Raw genomic sequence first — 19,996 nt, 5'->3', positions numbered from 1 at the left:
GCGGGTCAGGTGTCACTGGATAATCATTTGGTGGTCAATATTGTTACTTCCTAACACTGGCACCAGATGTTAGATATATCGCGAAATTTCATTGGCTGAAATTAACATTAAGATTTCAAATGTGAGCCGATTTCGCACAAGTCGTGTGCACAGTCGTGTTCATGGCCTGCTGTGCACTGGCTTATGTTTTTTTTTTTTTAATTTATGAACACATCCTTAATTAAATTCACAATAATATTCTTTATATAATGAAATAAATGTCAAATTATATTTTTAAGTTATAGAAACATAATTTCCCTTTCCCACTAAAATTATTTTCGCACACGACATTCATTTTATCATTATTTTTGTTATTTCGTTTTTGTAGTCTCATTAATCGCTCATGTGTTAGGCCTTAGGCATTTTAAGTTTGGTTGTAAACGTGCGAACTTCCTCATACCTCCAGTTCATTATTTTTAGCACCAGTTACAAAAATGGAACTCATAAAAGTACTCAAGAGCATAAAAAAACAAGCATACACAGGACATATATGGTATATCAAGTTTTATAATGAAAAAATGTTTTGACCCTATAGCACAACATTTTCTTTACTTAATAAATACAGTAATAGCATCTGGAATATTTCCAGACAACATGAAAACAACTAAAGTAATCCCCCTACATAAAAAAGGTGACAAAACAAAAATAGAAAATTATAGGCCAATAAGCATATTACCCTAATTTTCAAAAATAATAGAAAAAATTATTTCAAATAGAATTATACAGTTTTTAAACAAACATAATTTATTATGTGAAGAACAATTTGGATTCCAAAAAAATAAATCCACTACTACAGCGACTTACCACCTTCTTAAACACATCCTAGAGTATCTGGATAAAGGTAGTGAAGTATTTGGCATTTTTTGTGATTTATCAAAAGCATTTGATTCTGTACATCATGGAAATTTAATAAGAAAAATGGAAAATTATGGTATAAGAGGTATTGCCATTAAACTACTCTCATCATACTTAAAAAATCGAAAGCAAAGGGTTCACCTAAAAGAAGATACTATGGAAGTAACATCATATTGGGATACAATTAAAACTGGAGTTCCACAAGGAAGTATACTTGGGCCGCTACTCTTTCTTCTGTACATAAATGACCTTCCTTCTCAAAAAATAAATGGAAAGATGATACTCTTTGCTGATGATACAAATATTGTTTTAACAGCCCCGAATAACACCGAATTAAATGCATTAGCCGTAAACACTCTAGATAACATGGAATCTTGGTTTAAAGAAAACAGACTAAAACTAAATCTGAATAAAACAAACTTCCTACACTTCAAGAGAAACACAGTGTTCAATCCCACACACACTTCTTACACTTATAACGGTCAACTAATAGAGGAAAAAAATTCAACAAAATTTTTAGGTTTTGAAATAGACACCCACCTAAACTGGCACTCGCATATACACAACACTGTTAAAAGACTAACCCGTGCTTGTTATGGTCTTAGGGTGATTCGAATGTTATTGTCTAAAGACTATGTAAGATCTGCATATTTTGCAAATTTTCATTCCATTATGAGTTACGGCATGGAACTTTGGGGACACACAGCAGAAGGAAACAGAATATTTAAGCTTCAGAAAAAAGCAATTCGACTAATTTCCTTTTCGAAACCATCATCATCCTGTAGACACCTATTTCAAGATCTCAAAATTATACCTTTTTACTGTCAATATTTTATCCAGCTAATGATTTTAATGAAAGATAACATACATCTGCACAAAACAAATAGTGACATACACCCGTATCAAACAAGAACTACACTCAACCTCAGAATACCATCTCACTCCACCAGCCAATATGCCAAAAACTGTAATTATGTGGGAATCTGCTTATATAATAGTCTACCTCGGCATGTTAAAAATATTAATAATAAAAAATTGTTTGCAATAGAGTTAAAAAAAATAGCTGAAAAACAGTTTTTTTATTCTTTCAAAGATGTAGAAGACTTTATAAAAATAAAAAATAATAGCAAAGATTTTATAGGGTAAATTCAATCCCACTTGCAATGTATGTTAACTTATAAGTAAAATGTAATTGTATATTATTTTTATTTTTTTTTTGTGAAATTCTATATTTTTGTGTTTTTGTTTTTTGTGAAATTATATATTTTGTGCTTTTGTTTTTTGTGAAATTGTATATATATTTTTTTTTTGTGAAACTTTATATGTATGTATATATATATATATATATATATATATTATTTTTCCTATATGTACTTGACATGTATCATACCCCAGAAATGGGGTCAAAGGATATGAAAATAAATAAATAAATAAAATAAATAAACGGAAACGGATGCAAATTCCGTTTTCACTTAACACGATTTTGATTGGCCGATTGCATCCGGCATCCAATATATTTTAGAACCAGTCCTATAATGCAAAATTATTTAAAGAAACTTAAACCATCAAATTTGTCTAACAAACATATCTGTGGTAGTGACATTTTCGATGATATAACTATCTCACTATATTTGACACAACATATTGTAAAGTGTTGGAAGCGAAAATTTGACAGTGTGACGAAGCCTTAGTAAGTAATAAAATGGGAAATAATATTGATAATTTGTATCACCAACTATTCAAAAGACCTATTTATCTTAAACAAGTTATAAAACCTATCTTGGATATAAGCTAGCACAAAAGTAATGCAACTATCATATAACATTTGTCATAAATATTTGAGTGCAAAATTTCAACATTAGTGATATTAAATTGCATTTACTGTAACTGAAGTGCAGTGTCGCAGCATGAAGACTTTGATCTTACATTTCAAAAGACCCGGGTTCGAATTCTATTCCAGCCATCCTGATTTTTGTTTTCCGAAGTTCTCGGAAATCACTGCAGATAGTTACTGGCCATAGCCCATGGATAATTTTACTACTTAACTTTTTTTTTCTCTGTTGTTTTGTTGACTGTGTTCGTCTCTAATGACCTTGCTTTTCACGAAATGTCAAGTACCGATTTAATACAATCTCTCGGACATGCGCCATTGCAGTTGGGCAATGTTTGTCATGGGGGAAAAAATCCATAAATGTTAAATAATAAAAAATATATATATACCCACAGAAAACAAGCCTAAATCAGCTTATGTCAAACAGATTGACACAATGATGAACCTAAACAGGTGTTATGAACAACTCAACGACGACCACACCAACAAACACAGTCTGTTTGTGCCTGATGATGGGACTGATGCCAGTTCCCGAAACTGTTTTGTCACAGGAAACTTACTGTGTTCGTCAGTTTATTCATCGTTGTGTTGTATACATAACGTCTATTTATCTTCATTGTTGTGTTCGTATATTTGCTGCATTGTCCAGGTTTTGTTGTATGTCTTTATTTACTATTGTTGTTGAAAATATCTCGTCATTGATAGCCCTGTGTGTTATTCTGTGCTGTTATTATTTTTTCATGACTATATTCTTTCCACAGAATTCTTGTGCTGTCTCATTTTTAAGTTTGAATGTGTTTGTCTGTGCTGTTGTCGTTGAGTGGTCCGTAACACCTGTTTAGGTTTATCGTTGGGTTTATCTGATTGACATCATCTGATCTAGGTTGATTTCCAGTGAGGTGAATTTTTTATTTCTTATTTCCCTTTATAAATTTTTTCCATTACATACAATTTGAAACTAAAATTATGTATGTCCAAGAAATTGTTTTAAATCAAAATTCCCGATTGCAGGAATCATTTAAAGAACATGTTATGTACTGCCGTCACCCGACCTCTGTGAAAGGTCCGGGGGGTACCTGACAGGCGCTACGGGCGTCGCGATGCTGCTGTTGTCCGGAGGGGCGCCAGGCTAGCGGACTGCTAGGCCGTTGATGTTGGGTCGTTGGCACTCTACCCCCACGTGCCCCGCCAGGTACACGGCTTGAATCTAACCTGAATGGTTCTCCCTTGACTGTGAAGGCCGCTCGGCCGTGTGGAGGACGGGAGACTACGGAAAATTATTGTACACGAGTTGGTGAGAATTACCTTTAATTTAGTCCCGCTACAAAAACTCTCACCAACACTTGGCGACGTCTAGCGGTTACACAATTAACACAAAAAAAACACAACACTATGCGACACTAATGGTTACCGCGGCAGTCTCGCGGGACGTGGGTCGATGCTCACTGGAGACGGCCAGCGCCGAAAGTTAAGTGGTGCAGGGGGGGCTCTATGAGCGGGCTCCTAAGTTCGGAGAAACACTTACGTGTGTGCAGCCGGCAGGCATATGCACGGCGTCCTTGATTAAAAATACTTTCGCTGGAGTCGGCCAGTACCGTACGTTCGGTGATACGATACGTAGCGCGGTATCACACTGAAGACGGTCGGGATAGGCCCGGTTCCGCAAAATACGCGCCGAGTCGACGTGGGCAGCGGTGAATTAATAAATGTTTTAAATTTGAAGATGTAGTACAGAATAAAAATAATCAATGAAACAAACTTGAATGCTGCCCACGGACACACGTCTGTTCCCGGCGCGGAGTGGTTGGAGACTGCCGAACATGGCCGCCTCGCAAGGAAGAGAAACTTTCTCTTCTTTGTGAGTCGGCACCAAACACTTATAATAATTTAAATGGTTACATTATGAGTAAAAAACATGCTCCAGGTGCTTGATTAAAATGTAGCAACTGGTAATTGGGTGCTTAAGGCTTAACAATGGTTTTAATGTATTTAATTATTCAATTTGTGACATCAAGTTGGCGACTGTAAATTTACTAACATATTGTCCCACTGCGAATTGTTTTAGAGGGATTTCTCCTAGTCTGACTTGATCATAGTCACTGGCATTTTAATTAAGGCCAGTGGCCGCAGTGACTGTTAATGAGGTTTGTTGTCTGCTCCATGCATGGTGTACTCGCCCGGAGTGGCTACGACGCACTTATTACATGTCGGGTAATTAGTAATTTCATACTAATGGCTTTTCGCTTAATTGAATTATGGGTTCGAGCCTCCGGGGTTCCGTACCTTTAAGTTTCATTACGTCTATTGGGGTCACGCCCGAGGCGCTCGCCTGACTCATTCCGGTTGGGAAAAGGGGCGCGCTCCGAAAACGGGATACGGTACTGGCGGTGCGGAGCACGGGCTTAACGGCCATGGTCGGTACGATGTCAGTACCAATAATTACATTTCCTTGAGTCGATGATCGACAGACATTAGCTTTTTAAGATAACCAGAAGAAGGTTGTTGCAAATAAAATCAGGAAATAAATTTTGAGCATGCAATATGTTACTGCTTTTCTAATGTGTGGTTACACCATCCACTGATGCATTCGCATAGGCACACACAGCTAATTTGTGATGAGCAGTTCATTATTTTCTGAAAGAGTTATCACTTCGAGGAATCTTTCTCCATTGGAAAATAATTTTCTTTATCATCACTTTCTGTTAACTCCCTTCTTTCCCCAAGCATATATTACGTAAACGTATGCTGCAGCTGTAGTATTCGGATTATATGACTAGACTGAAAGCTCTTCACGGCTGCCAGCGAGTTGTCACAGCAACTGGGTGTAACTGTATCGTCAACTGTGCTGTATGTATGCAGTTTTAGGTTATTATTCACCTCTACAAGAAAAGTACTAAACTGGCTTGAAGTCTGATCGTAGGATAAGCACATATCATATTATAGCAGAATAAATACAAAGACAAATGCACCTGCCTATGTCATTACAATAATGCCTACTAAATTTTTTACACTCAAAAATATTCTTAAAAGAAGCTTTACTTTTATTTTCAGTTTCCAAAAATCAATTTTCTCAAAGAAACGAAGCAATAAAACATTTATTATAATGCGAGTGTAAAGACGCTTAAAGCCTGTTCCTATACAGATGCCACATTCGGACAGTTTAATCAGTTTTAATGACTTTTTTATATTATATTTCTTGTATTTGGAAAGTCGAAGACGTGATAAGTACAGAAAATAACCACACCAGAATTTAGTCAAAAGTTGTTTCGGAAAATTGTTATTCGGACCTGGTCCTTCTCAATGCGAGTCCAGGGTGTTTAATCGTTCTGAGTGGTCGTGATCGCTAAGGAATCGCGAATGTCGTGGGTTCTATCCCACCAGCCAGGCAATCAAGTGGTTCGGAGCCCGCTGTGATCGTGGAGGTCTCGTAGACTTGAGCCTCTGAGCATTACCGTGCAATGCGAAGCCCCGTCATACCAACAAAAGCCAGTGTTTTGCAGTTGCCCCAGCCCTCAGATGACCTGCTGACCTCTGGCCGGCTGTGACGACAAGTGGGGCGTCCCCGGCCAGAGGGGTCAGGGGTCAGTGCTATCGGCGGGTTCAAGGTCGGGGCTGCGCTCCCCGCCGCTAGATAGTCGCCCGTCAGCCGTCGAGCCCGCGACACAGCCGCCCACCAGCCGCAGGTAGCTTCCAGGAGGGAGCTCCCTCTGTCATCCGTGGGTAGGACTTCAGGCCGAGTCCAGAGCGGGCTGGTCTTTCAAAATACATCATACTAAACTGCAGTTAAATTGATCACTTCTGCAACCATTAACAATAATTCTTACAGTGAAATACAGTAAAATGCTATCCCTATTTAAAAAGTTTTTGAAGTGAAACTTCTTTAGAGCCAGCAAGATAATTCGAGGCGAACGAAATCATCGTAGCGTACTCGTTGCTTTAAAAGGGGGAGGGGTAATGACGCAGACAACTGTCTCTTTGCAGGTGATTCGTCGCCATATTTGTTACAGTTCACAACCTGAAGTATGAACCTCCAATGTGTACCATATAGTTCTGTTTCATAGTTCAAATGGACTATTGAATATTTGGTTTCATCGTTCAAGTGTATTGTTTAAGTGTCAAGTTTCTCCTCTAACCAGCGTGACAGTCATGCACCCTATCTTTCTTTTATGTAATATATGCTTGGGGAAAGAAGGGAGTTACCTGAAAGTGATGTCAAACAAAATTATTATGCAGTAGAGTTAGATCCCTCAGAGCGATAACACTTTCAGAAAATAAACCCCTGCTCTCTACTGATTAGCAGTGATTACTAGTGCCACGCATGCGAGCAACAGTGGATAGTGCAACTACAATTATAGCAGTAACAAATTTCATGTTCAAACTTTATTTCCTGATATTATTTGTATCTCCCTCATACAATTTGGAGCCTTCAAGAAGTTTTCATGGTTAATAATACTAAACTTCCAGGCCCCTTTACGAAACTTTTAATGTAGTTTTCTTATAATTATTTTCTCTTTATTTAATTGATTGCCAACAATCTGCTCCAGCACCACAAAATCGTTTGTGGGATTGTTTATGTCATTGCACGCTTTGATGTTCTAATTTTTTTATTAGTAAAGGTATGTACAATAGGATATTGGAATTTTTTTTTTAATGAGATACGATAATATCCTGTTTCGAAGTCTATGATTTTTTTCTGCTTGGGCCTTTCAAATTTTCAAAAGTAAAATATGATTAATGAAGCTTTCAATTCGTTTGCATTTTGTGAGAGCAATGAACATGCAGTCATGAGCGTTAATACTTGATGTTTTAAATTATTGCTAAGCAATTAATTTAAAAAAAAGTTTTTTATTTTCCTGTTGATAAAGAAACCTATATAAAAACACTGCTTTGGTTGTAAAAAATATTTTGACTTTTACGTGCTTTGTTGTAATAAAAATGATTGCTTAAAATTTTCACCGTCACAGGTGCATTATACCATGAATAATAAATGCGGAGATGCGAAGTTTTTGTGTTCCTAAATTGCAGCATTAAACACGTACATGCTGGTTTTCTTGGCAGTAGCCCTCAGCAGAAGTGGTGGGTCGAGTCAAGGACCTGACTGCAAGTGACGTGGAATCACGGCGTGTGCTGCGACTCGCGAAGACCAAAGAGCAGGAGTCAGGATGGCTCCAAGCCTTCCCGCGGCCATCTTGGTTGTCTGGTGCGGTCTCCTGGGGGCCGGCGTCTCGGCAGAGTACCGCCAGGTGAGCAGCCGTCGGCACTGCCAGTAGGGCAGGGCGGGTCCAGGGTGGCAACCCTTCACTAGCTGCTGTATTCACCCCTGATGGCTAGGAATCGGGAATTCCAGTACTAGTTTTCAATGGAACCGAGAATTCCCGATACTTTCGGTACTAAGTGATTTTTTTTTAAATGGTGCAGTGATTAATGGTCAGTGATTGAAGTAGTAATAGTTTTGAACGGTTTAACAAGTTTCAGTGACCAAAAGTAAATAGATAAACATTTGTGTCACAATGTTTTATTGCAAAAATTATCTGCTAACGTGAACAAATCACTTTATTTTGAGTTTTACTATCAATTATTAACTTTGGGAGAGAGATAGAAAAAAAATACATTGAAAACAACAATCGTGTCGACGCATGCAAAATCACAGAATTATTAATTTAAAAAAATACTACATCTTTTTAAAATATATATATATTTGTTTAAAGCATATCGGCACCACACAGTGCTCCCAGCACTCGCCCCGCCGCGGGAGGAGCACATGAAGTAACCTCAGCACGCAATATACACGGAGCTACATGCTGCTGAATTGCGCGCCACTCCAGAGCCTATCACATAGATGGTGCTATAATAGATTCATTAGCAAGGTTATGTTGCTGTGCACCGTCGAGCTGTGCCAGAGCGTCGCGCCCCTGTCCCAGGAGATGCTGAGGGAGCTGGAGGCCGAGATACTGGCCAAGTCGTCCCCCATGAAGCCGGTAGACTACCTGATGCTGTACGTCTTAGAGCTGCGGCACGGCATGGCCATCCTGAACGACACGGTGAGTGGGGCCCGGCCTCCGGTTGAGGTCGTGGGAGTGTAGCCCCTAGCCAACAAACACAACCAATAACAACAAATACAGTACCTTCCTAGCAAACATGGTTATAAAACACTCCAAATTTTACCATTTTGCTTCAAACTAAACAACTTAATTAACAACTGAGCAGCTGCGACCAAACGTTTAGACACACAAGTATCACTATTTTTGTCACTGTAGCAAAAGTTTTTCATTAAAATACCTATTAGGGTGTACAACTTTATTTTCCATTTTATTTTATTTTTTTGCGATGTGTCAACACACCATTATCTCAATGAAATAATTTGCTATAGTGACAAACTTTGCGGTGGTTATAGAACTGTATTTATTTAACATGATCCAGATGCTCAGTGTACAGTTTCCCTATTATTTACGTTGTTCATTTCCAAATGCAAGGACATATACCAAAATGACCTGCTGCCAATGTTAGTCGGTTGAATTCTTACTCATTCTGTATAGTTATCTTATAAGGTGTATGAGATAAAATTTCTATAAAACCTCTAAATTAAAAATTGAATTTTTTCTCTCTGGAATTCTTAAAACATGAAATTTTAAAATGTTTGATATTAACCAGCTGGGAGTGCTGTTAGTGTAAAACAAGTAATTGAAAGGTAGCAAAAACATCCCAGAAGTGCCTTGGGTTGTGTGGCCCCAGGTGTCGGCCATAAGCCGGGAGTACCACGACCTGTGGAGGAAGGAGGCCGAGGAGCTGGCCCGGAGGAGCGCGCCCGCCCCTAGTTCTCCATGCGACTGCGGCCGGAACCACTCCAAGGAGGTGAGCCTGCGGCGGCGCCATAGAGTAGTGACGGGTGTAGAGGATAAAAACAGTCAACATCTGGCAGGTGATTCTTTACAAGAAACATAACACGAAACATTTTAAAACTTTTTTTTTTTCAAATATTATGTAAACATTTCTTATGTAAGAATATCGGAGATTACTTGCAGCAGGTCAACAAGTTAGTCAATGTCGTTCCTCGCGACTGAGGTCTTACACTTGCGAGAATATGGTGGACACCATAACAGAAATAAAAATTTTGCAAACTCAAATTAGTAAGATATTGTTAGAGGAATATTATTATTAATAAGTCCACCTGAATTCAGAAGGAAAAAAAGTTATCCTGTCAGCACGCATAATGCATCAAAAATATCAGTCTCTCCGTGTACAACTCCTGAAAAGTAGGCAACACGACTACACACAATCTGCTGTGGTAGTAGTACATTAAGTGGAGAGAGAGTATGATGAGTGCGGCTGCAGTAGTTAACATTTCCTACAGCAGAGCACAATGTTCTCAGAATAGGAAATGATAGCCCTTCACACGGGAATTGTCTCAGTAAAGTCTGAAATTGTTCGACTCGGAGTTGTTTGTTTTAAAAGTGGTTGAACCGAGTGACAGGCTGATGAGCCAAGGAGACCCCATCCCAGACTGCGGAAGGCATTGGAGATCCACCGCGGTGCCACCATGGTCGCCCCATTCAATCCAATCTATTTCAACGAATTACAGCTCATTGAAATTCAATTCTATCAATTCACAACACGTTCCAGCTCATTGCAACGAGCAAGCCACGCGACCCAGCCAGCGCCGTGTTGCTTCCCCAGGGGCCGGAGGGCGAGCTTCAGCGCAAGATGGACGCCGTGCAAGGGGACCTGCGGCGGGTGCTGGACGAGCTGAAGGAGCTGAAGGGGCTGAAGGGGCTTAATGCTGCCCCCACCCAGAGGCCGGAGGGTGCCGGCCCCACGCAGCAGGAGCAACTAGTCGTCGAAGCGGTGAGCACGCCAGTCCAGTGCTGGTCTTGTAGCGGTCACAGCAAACAATATACTACATGCCTCTGTCAATGATATCAGAGATGCTTCAACACAGCACAGCTTTTTAAGAGCCTTCTTCATGTGCTCTCGGTGTGTGGCATTTGGTGGAAGAACTTCCGTGAAAACGGAACAGGGGTCGATGAACGGAAATGTGACACGTGTAGCAACATGAGCCCGTACATAGTCACTTTTGCAAACATCAACGTATTGGTGTGCTAAAAGAAACTTCATTATAGTGAAACTACCCAAGAATATATTTTGGTAAAACTAAAATAGTCATAGCAAAAGTAATCTGAGGTTTTAAAATGCCCGAGAAAGCTGGTATCTCAATGGTCGAGATAGCTGTTCCCCGTGCCATGCACAGACGGAATCTGGCACAGCGGGACATGCTCTTGCTTTCCCCACGGATGCGGTTCGAATCTCGTCATCAGAGTGGTGGTTTTTTTTTGGCTCTTTTTAATAAAATTGTAATAAAATAATATACAATAATGTTGAATCAACTCAACAAGATTAAGGTTTGCTTAAAGTACTTACGTACAGACTCCTATTCCACACTGTCTGCCACAGCTAGGGATATAGCCGGGGGAGGAGGGTATTTGAAAGGGGTGGGAAAAAAACAAGACAGAATAAGAAAATCATAACAATTTAGCTACTTATAGGCCATTTTACAAGGATTATTGTAATCCTTAAATGTATTTCCTCACCATTACAGCTCGAAATGCATCATACACAGAAACTATGTATTTAATTTAATAACTGTAAATAATATTTAAAAATTAAAAAGTATGCAGAGCAGTACTGCAGCTGACGGGGACCAGTGAGGTAGCTGAGCGGTCACCAGGGGGGTGTCGGGCAGCTGGGGCAACCTGCAGAGCAGTACTGCAGCTGACGGGGAGCAGTGAGGGAGCCTAGCAGTCACCAGGGGGGTGTCGGGCAGCTGGGGCTACCTGCAGAGCAGTACTGCAGCTGACGGGGACCAGTGAGGGAGCCTAGCAGTCACCAAGGGGGTGTCTGGCAGCTGGGGCTACCTGCAGAGCAGTACTGCAGCTGACGGGGACCAGTGAGGGAGCCTAGCAGTCACCAGGGGGGTGTCGGGCAGCTGGGGCTACCTGCAGAGCAGTACTGCAGCTGACGGGGACCAGTGAGGGAGCCTAGCAGTCACCAGGGGGGTGTCTGGCAGCTGGGGCTACCTGCAGAGCAGTACTGCAGCTGACGGGGACCAGTGAGGGAGCCTAGCAGTCACCAGGGGGGTGTCGGGCAGCTGGGGCTACCTGCAGAGCAGTACTGCAGCTGACGGGGAGCAGTGAGGGAGCCTAGCAGTCACCAGGGGGGTGTCTGGCAGCTGGGGCTACCTGCAGAGCAGTACTGCAGCTGACGGGGACCAGTGAGGGAGCTGAGCAGTCACCAGGGGGGTGTCGGTCAGCTGGGGCAACCTGCAGAGCAGTACTGCAACTGACGGGGACCAGTGAAGTAGCTGAGCGGTAACCGGGCAGGTACGCAACTACACGGGGCGCGGCAGCTGGGGCAACGTGCGGCGCAGCCTGGAGCTGGTGCTGGAGCCCGGGTCGGCGGCCGCCCAGCAGCTGGAGGACATCGGGCCCCAGGACCCCGCCCCGCTGCGCACCGCAGCGGAGCGCGGCCACGCGGAGCTGCTGACGGCGCTGCTGGACAAGGGCCTGCCCCTCGACACGCTGGCCGACGACGTGTGGCGCTACGACCTGCTGGCGGCCGCTGCAGCCGCCGGACAGGTGCGTCAAACATTAGCTCTCACACGTGAAGCATTTATTTATTTCCTTTTTTTTTCTTTTGGAATTTCCCATACCAATATGGTGTACGTTTGTTCATATTTGCATCAGCTGTTTCAGCCTGCTTTGATTAACGACCGTATCCAAGCAGTTCGGAATTAAGTTAGATTAAAAAATATTACCGGTTAATATTTTCATATGTATAAAAAGTCTAGAATGAACCTTCACTATATTGATATGTGTTGAGATGATCGATTCCTTGTGTTAACCTCAAACGCATTTGTAAACAAACGAAACGGCCGCCATGTTGGCGCGAGTGTTGCCAGCTCCGGAGACGCGAAGAGTATCGATAGCGAGTATCGATAGCTTGGTGCCTGCGCAGGTGGTGGTAAATACATTTGTAAACGAGCTGCCGCCATGTTGGCGCGTGCAGTGGGAGTGTTGCCAACTCCGGAGACGCGAAGAGTGTCGCCAGCTTGGCACTTGCGCAGGTGGTGGTGGCGGAGGCGCTGCTGGAACGCGGCGCGAGCACGGAGTCGACCAACAACCGCGGAGTGACGCCGCTCATGTTCGCGGCGTCCAGGAACCACCTGGCGGTGGTGAAGGCGCTCGTGCGGCACGGCGCCGACACCAGCCGCCGCAACTACGACGGCAACACCGCGCTCGACCTCGCCCGCAAGCGCAACAACCGCGAGGTGGTGGACTTCCTGTCGGCGTTCGAGGCGCCGCCCGCGCCAAGCGCCGTCAGCGAGTAGCGTCCAACAATACAACAACGTAACGGAGATGCGTTCCGTGAACAGACACAAGTTATCTCGCGGAACAGAGTTCCTACAACGGGAACGCAGACGAAGACAGACCCGTACTGATTGACTCTTCCGTTTACGTCGCTCCGCGCTGCAATTTACGTTCCAAACACGTCAAAATTAGTTTCATTATCTGGGGTTCTATTATTACCTTGGCCATTAATTTTTCATATGTGTAAATTCTGCCCTTGTTATTATCGCGAAGCATAACGTTTGTTTTAAATTAATAATTAATATTTCGTAACCTTGTTACGATTCCGTGCAATTTGGAATCAGCAGTCACGATAGTAAATGTTTCATCAAAGATATGTCTCCGTTTACATACTATTGTAGAAAGTGGCTGAAGGTTGCAGAAATAAATTCTGAAATTAATATTTTAAAATTTTAGGCTTTTAAATTCCTTTTAAATATGCTATGCTATTTCGTATATAAATTTAACTTGCATTTTCTATCTATTAGACGTTCAATCAGTGATGCACATTCTATTATATACGTTTTATTACCATGTTTGATGCTTCAGACATAATATCTCGGTTTGGATTAAGAATTTCAATTTGCAATTATAATCAGTGACACTTTTAAAACCATTAATAACTATAAAATTTGTAAAAAATTACAACTGTTTTTGAATAATCTAGAAACATTTATTGGTAAAAAACTTAAGCAAAAAGTTATTTAAAACTTTTATAATCTAGATAATTATTTTGTACACACCATTTTAGTTTCTGTTTAAGATTTTTGTGAAAACTAAAGTAGGTAACCAATTATAACCAATTAGTTAATATGACATATATCAATCTTTGTGTGTTGTATTGTTTCGTGTTTTGTCGTAAAGTTATTGATATGTATCTGTGTAAGTCTTGTGTTAATGTGTTTTGGTTGTTATTCTATGTGCTTATATTGTACCTATTTTTTAATGTATGTGTCATATTTCTTTTATAAGTGTCGTAAGGCACAAAAAACCTAATCTCAATTTGATATGACGTTTTAAAAAAGCAGAATAATATGCAACGCATAGTAATTTATTTTATTTCGAAATAGAAAAATTACTCAAATTTTAGCAGAATTTATTTTTGAAAGACTGCAAACTTGTGTAAAGCCCATCAACATTCGATGTACGAGCCTATGTCTTGACACCACTCCCGCTGCCTGTCTAAGTTTTTAAATTGATTATTAATGTTGAAAGTGATCTCAGGGGTTTTAACGGGGGTTCGGCCTCGTGGCTGCAGGCAGGAGCGCGTCTCTGTTCGAAACCTACCTGGGCTGTTCAGGCCACCCAGGACGCCTTATAAATAACTGGTAAACGATTTGACACGACACTGCATTTATTCAGAACCGATACACTTGTTGGTCCAGGTACTGGCCGCTTCTGTTGTCTGACCGCTGCGACACGCGTATTTCTCTACGGTGAACGGTACGCGCGACCAGGATAGGTTGCCAAGTGGTGTATACGAACTTCTACAGTGGTCGATTATAAATGTGAATGGCGTGGCGGATAGCCACAGATCTCCTGTACTGCAAGAACTTCTACAGGCGGTTACGTTAGCATTGAAAACAGCACATACAAACGGACGTTCCAAAGTTATTTGCAATCTAACCTATGGCGAAATATTAAGGTCCCGGAAAAGTACGTAACCCGGTATGCTGGAATCATACACGTTACAGTCACTTATTAATCAGAGGATACTCGGTTAGATTGCATGTTACAAGTTACACATTTACAGACGATGAAAGTTAAAAGGCGAAAGTTAGCGAGTAAGAACTCGACACATGTTACTAAGAGTCTTCGATGATAACAATTAATTGGCTGTGAAGCCGAAACTGCGTAACACAATTACGCTGTCCTTAATCTCTGGACACGAAATTATGTAGAAAATGTAAAGTTCCCTGTTGGGATAAATTTAATTAGTTACGAGTCGCACGAAATATCGTGCGACTGGGTGGGGTCGGCGCCGAGCTGGAAGAAGGATTTTAAAACTTACACTATTGCTGATATGTGGATGTAGCGCGAAAGTTGATGGCTCGACGTTCGCGGATCGTCCGACCCCTGCGAGCTCCCGACGGTAACTGAGCGCGGGACCGCCCTGCGGCCTCGCGCCTAAACGCGTGGAGCGCGGGAAAACATATCCGGCCAGTTTTTGGGCTTAAAAGACATGTTACACAATATATGATTATAAAATAACTATATATGATTTCCCTTACATTAATTATGTTTTTAAATTGTTATTAAATTGGTTGTTTTTTATTTGAACAGAATAATTACGTATTTAATTCGGCGCTTTGCCACACCCAGCCGGACGCTGTCGTCGCTTTGGTGTTCGTCGCGACGCACTTTTACACACTCGGCGGGAATCACGCTCGGGCGTGTTCGATGCATTTGTGGCATAACGGCCTGTGCGAACCAGAGGGAGCACCGGCGATCGGCGTCAGTCTCCTCTAGATCGTCTGTGCTGCTTGCCCTGTGCCAACAAACTACACTACACAAAAATATTTCCCTCAAATTTCAGCATCTTAAAAATACATTTTTTAGACTTTAAAGAATATCTGAGTTTTTTTGTTTTCTGTCACCCTAATGAAACCATAGTATAAGAAAACCCTTGGATATTTGCGTTGGACTTGCACTTATTAAATAATGATCTACAATTACTTCAATTATTCTAGTGTGCAAAAATGTAAATTCTATGAAGCAAGTTACATTACGATTTTATGAGTAAGGCCGTTTTCCTCATTCCGTGGAAAATATCAGAAATGTTGGCAGAATTCCCGTTCGTCCATTTTTGTTATGACAGTGTTCCATTATGTTACTTTTGAACTTTTCCGTTGTCTCCGTCAAAACAGGAGGAAAAATGTCATGAGGAAAACTACCATGTGTATTTTTTTTTTTTTTTTTTTTAATCTTCATAATAAGAATACAGTGCTGCACCCTATAATACATTTTTGGAAACATTTCTTTCTTCTCATACGCGATCTGGAACTGATTTGTTATTGCAGCTATCACCGTCAGAAACGCTATCTGTAAGCTTTAAAGTTAACCTGAGAAACAGAGGATTGACAGCGCTACCTACTGAGTATTCTATGCACTACTTCGAGAGAAATGCCGCTGCACTCTTTCCATGGAGTGTATAAGGAAATATGGCAGAATTCGGTCTCGTCCTTTGAAACTATGGCAGTTTTCCATTGTGGTACTTTTCCACCTTTTTCGAAGAGGACAGGTGGAATAGTCCCATCATGGTATATTTCCAGTATGGTTGTCTTCCGCGCTCCTTGTAAATTTTATGTGTCCAAATCATTATTAAATACTTTTTCAACCCTAAGTATTTATTTAATACAACTATTACCCCTTACATACATTCAAGTGGGAAATGTTTTATAATAAAACTAAACAGAAATCTATATTCACTCTACACACGAAACTGTTAAAAACTACTGGAATTCAGTGGAATTTAACTGGAGAACTGTTTAGATTGAATTAAACTGATTAAACATTTGGAAGTTTCAAAAGTTTTTTCAATTGGTTATTTTTTACCTCGGAAGCTTTTTTTTTCTTTCTTTTTCCAGTTTCGTGTTTAAGAGTGTCTGGAGCCGTTTATTCCCTTTACATTTTGGGATGGTACCAACAATCTTCAATCATACTTTTTTCCTCGATTACTTATTTCCTCTACATGGTATGCCACTTATTTTTAATTTTTTTTTTGTTATGATGCTGTTATGCCTGTCATCATTGTGATTATCAGTTGATTATAGGCAATATGTGAAGCCACTGTTAAAAAATTACTTTTTTAAATATATTTGAACAGTTTTTTTTTTTCGAGGAGAGATTTGGGGACAAAAATTATTTGAACATGTGTATTCAAAGAAAAGATTACATTACTATTTACACTTATACGCTTACTCATGGGTCTACAGAAGTAGCCTGAGTGAGCCAAATTACAAACTACCTTCGCAGTTTTGGTTCAAGCGTTCAAGGTCACAATTAAAGAGTGACTCAGACAGTTTTAGATAAGCCATGTGTTTTGTTCATTGTTGTTTCCTCGCTTGCAGCGCCACCTGCGTGAAATGGCGACTCCTTAGCGTAAACCGTTTTCAGTTCTGCAATTTGCTAATGGTGAATCTGCAATTTCAGTTCAATGTGCGTTTCTTTTAAACTTTAAAGTTTAATGTCAAAGTCACTGGCCGTTGGATTGGTCACTGGCCTCCACGTTCACCTAACATAACGGCACGCTATATTTTTTTCCTTTGGGACTTTATAAGTGATGGTGTCTACATTCCGCCGCTACCTAATGATCTGTCAGAGTTGAGACACAGAATTTAAGAGGCTATTTCTTCCATTAATCCGGACTTGTTAACCAAAGTGTGGTGAGAAATTGAACTTTAGGTCGGATGTGTGCCGTATAACTAAAGGTGCACATATTGAACATTTGTAAAAAAAAAAAAAAAAAAAAAAAAAAACTATGTTAGTTTGCCTTCAATTTTGGTGTATGATTTGTTTCTAAACTAAAACTCTTATACAATTGAAATTGGGACGTTGTATGGACATCTGTATAATGTATTCACTGATATCATAGCTTCGGAGAGGGGAGACGTATTCCCTTCATTATCAACAACATCTGTGTCCGCCGTTGACTGGTATTTTACCAATTTCTTCCCAACTACGGGGGAGGTGGTATACCCCCCGTATCACCACTGTATTTGAAGCAGGCCCTGTACTTGTGGTATGAGCGTGCTACTGAGGACCTGCTGGAACAGTAGTTCGCCCGCTGCTCGGGGCAAGCAGGCAGCGCCACCGGTCCGTGGGTCGACGGACAGCCAGGAGTCGGGCTGGATTGTGGCGGTGTCTCGGAATGTGTCTCATCAGTGTATTTGATTCTGAGAAACCCGCTGGTGGGCGGGACAATTAAGTTGAGGGAAATGGAGCGGTAAAAGCCATTAAAAAACCATAATCAATATTGTTTTGAAAATTGCAGCAAAATCTTTGTTTTAATGCAGTATTTTGGACATACGCCATTGCAGTTTTGCACTGTTTGTCATGGGAAAAAATTCATGAATGCAAAATAAGAAATAAAAATGAAATCATAAACCCACAAAAAAATTTCTATATGGTACGTAGTATTTAGTCAATGAAAATCAAAACACAACTACGAAACAGTCGCATAATAAAAATATTATAAACTAGTTAATTGTAATGCGCCCGTTGATAAATGATGAATATAACAAACTTATAATTTAATATACACACTATATTTATTAAAAAAAATGGGGGTTGTCTGTAAAGTCGGTTTACGGACGATAATCTTACGTGATAACGTCATAAGAAAACATTGATGAAAAATTGCATACTTTTATGAATTGAATTGAACTATTATCACTGAATTATCATTATTAAACATTAATTTTTAATCTTGCATAAATATCTACGCACGATCATTTTTTTTCATTGAATACTAAATAAAAGCAGTTGACTTTTTATACGATTGTTTATGAGATGATTTTTTAGTCAAAATTGTAACAACCTATTATTACTGCACTCGCCGACCGATGCTATTTATTTTATTAATCAAAGAACAAATATATGAGATTATATCACTAATCAAATTCTTAAAATGCAAAAATTAATAACCTTTTTTGCCACAATTGTTGTAATAAGCAATGGAAACCACGTTAACTTTTCACTTTACTTTATAAAAAGTTGACAAAACAGTTCACGTCTAGATTGTGTGCTGCCGCTGTCTCTCTTCTACTTGGACGCATCCGCCGATGGAGTGGAAGAGAGATAGATGCGTCACAAGCCGATCGTGCCTCTCTATCACTTGTTCCGCGCTCTCGCTTGCACGCTCGGCTCAGGCGGAACGTGACAATGAGTCATGCTTTTTTGTGTGTGCAGCCGGCGTTCATCGATTTATAAAACATTATCACGTCAAAAATTCAATTTATTTTGATATTGTGCAAATTAAAATTATAATCTTATATATAGAGAAAAATATTTTTCAATTTTTTTATAATGAGGAACCTCTTGGAAAACTATATTGCGTGTTAATTGTCTCTGGTCATTCAGTAATCTTCCTTGCTGTCAGGGGCGCAACAACAGGGGGGGCAAGGGCATTTTGCCCCCTCTGAAACCTTGATGTGGCGGCAAACGGGGGCAAAGAAAGTGCTGTGTAATCAATTTTTAGAAGATAAAACTGCTTAAATAGCACCATTTTCAACCTTGAAATACAAATTTTTCCGGGGGAGGAACCCCAGACCCCCCACTTCAATAGGGGGGATAGATGATTCTTTATAAAAAAAGGTATATTGCCCCCCCTTTGGAAATTTAGTTGTTGCACCCCTGCTTGCTGTGGATTATAATCAGTATACACCAGGATGGCAACCATAGTGGCAGTGCGATTGTATGAAGGTGCTCAATTTAATAGAGTTCCCAAAACATTAGCACACTACAATTCAAATGCGCTATCAATCTAACCCTGTCATTAGCGCTTGAAAAGTGCTACAACAGAGCTTGGCGGATTCATATTTGCAAATGGAGGCCAAACAACTTGTATTATTATATTAAACAGATATGCGCGGCCAAAAACTGTTCGCTGAAACTATCGGCCTCGTCAAAAACATGATTCTTACGCGCCACAGAGGAACAGGTTAGCAAAAAGAGCAATGAAAATGTTACGCTGTAAGTGTCAGTGAGTGAGTCAGTGAGGGATGCCTTCTTTTCACAGACGAGAGAGCCAAACGCTCGAACGTGCATCTTCGGTTGTTTTTTTTTTGTTCATTGTAAATTAATATGGCGGTGTTGATAAAAGGATACTAATGGTCAATTAGGTTAGGTTAGCTATATTATAAATACTTTA

General features: G+C 40.5%; 1 protein-coding gene across 6 annotated transcripts; it reads left to right on the top strand.

Moving 5' to 3' along the window:
• Positions 1-5,505: 5,505 nt before the first annotated feature.
• Positions 5,506-17,266, top strand: LOC134536231 (histone-lysine N-methyltransferase EHMT1-like). Of its 6 annotated transcripts, none has more exons than XM_063375921.1 (7): positions 5,506-5,572; positions 7,784-7,968; positions 8,647-8,766; positions 9,458-9,577; positions 10,400-10,567; positions 12,100-12,354; positions 12,843-17,266. In XM_063375921.1, exons 2-7 carry the CDS (start codon positions 7,888-7,890, stop codon positions 13,104-13,106), a joined length of 1,008 nt encoding a protein of 335 aa, XP_063231991.1. In that variant the 5' UTR covers positions 5,506-5,572; positions 7,784-7,887; the 3' UTR covers positions 13,107-17,266. The 6 variants fall into 6 exon arrangements, with proteins under 6 accessions (XP_063231991.1, XP_063231990.1, XP_063231988.1 ...); XM_063375920.1 differs by lacking the exon at positions 5,506-5,572 and adding an exon at positions 5,773-6,408 and having other exon boundaries at positions 7,787-7,968; XM_063375918.1 differs by lacking the exon at positions 5,506-5,572 and adding an exon at positions 5,773-6,441.
• The last annotated feature ends 2,730 nt before the right edge of the window (positions 17,267-19,996 follow it).

The sequence above is a fragment of the Bacillus rossius genome, chromosome 10, assembly GCF_032445375.1.
Source record: "Bacillus rossius redtenbacheri isolate Brsri chromosome 10, Brsri_v3, whole genome shotgun sequence".
Lineage (NCBI taxonomy): Eukaryota > Metazoa > Arthropoda > Insecta > Phasmatodea > Bacillidae > Bacillus > Bacillus rossius.
This window is presented reverse-complemented; position numbering and strand designations above follow the sequence as displayed.

What these genes read in the sequence shown, in the direction of transcription:
- LOC134536231 (XM_063375921.1), top strand. Translation starts at nt 7,888, where the DNA reads ATGGCTCCAAGCCTTCCCGCGGCCATCTTGGTTGTCTGGTGCGGTCTC. An exon ending in GCCGGAACCACTCCAAGGAG is followed by an intron (nt 9,578 to 10,399) that starts GTGAGCCTGCGG and finishes TTGCTTCCCCAG; the next exon opens with GGGCCGGAGGGCGAGCTTCA. An exon ending in AGCAACTAGTCGTCGAAGCG is followed by an intron (nt 10,568 to 12,099) that starts GTGAGCACGCCA and finishes GTAACCGGGCAG; the next exon opens with GTACGCAACTACACGGGGCG.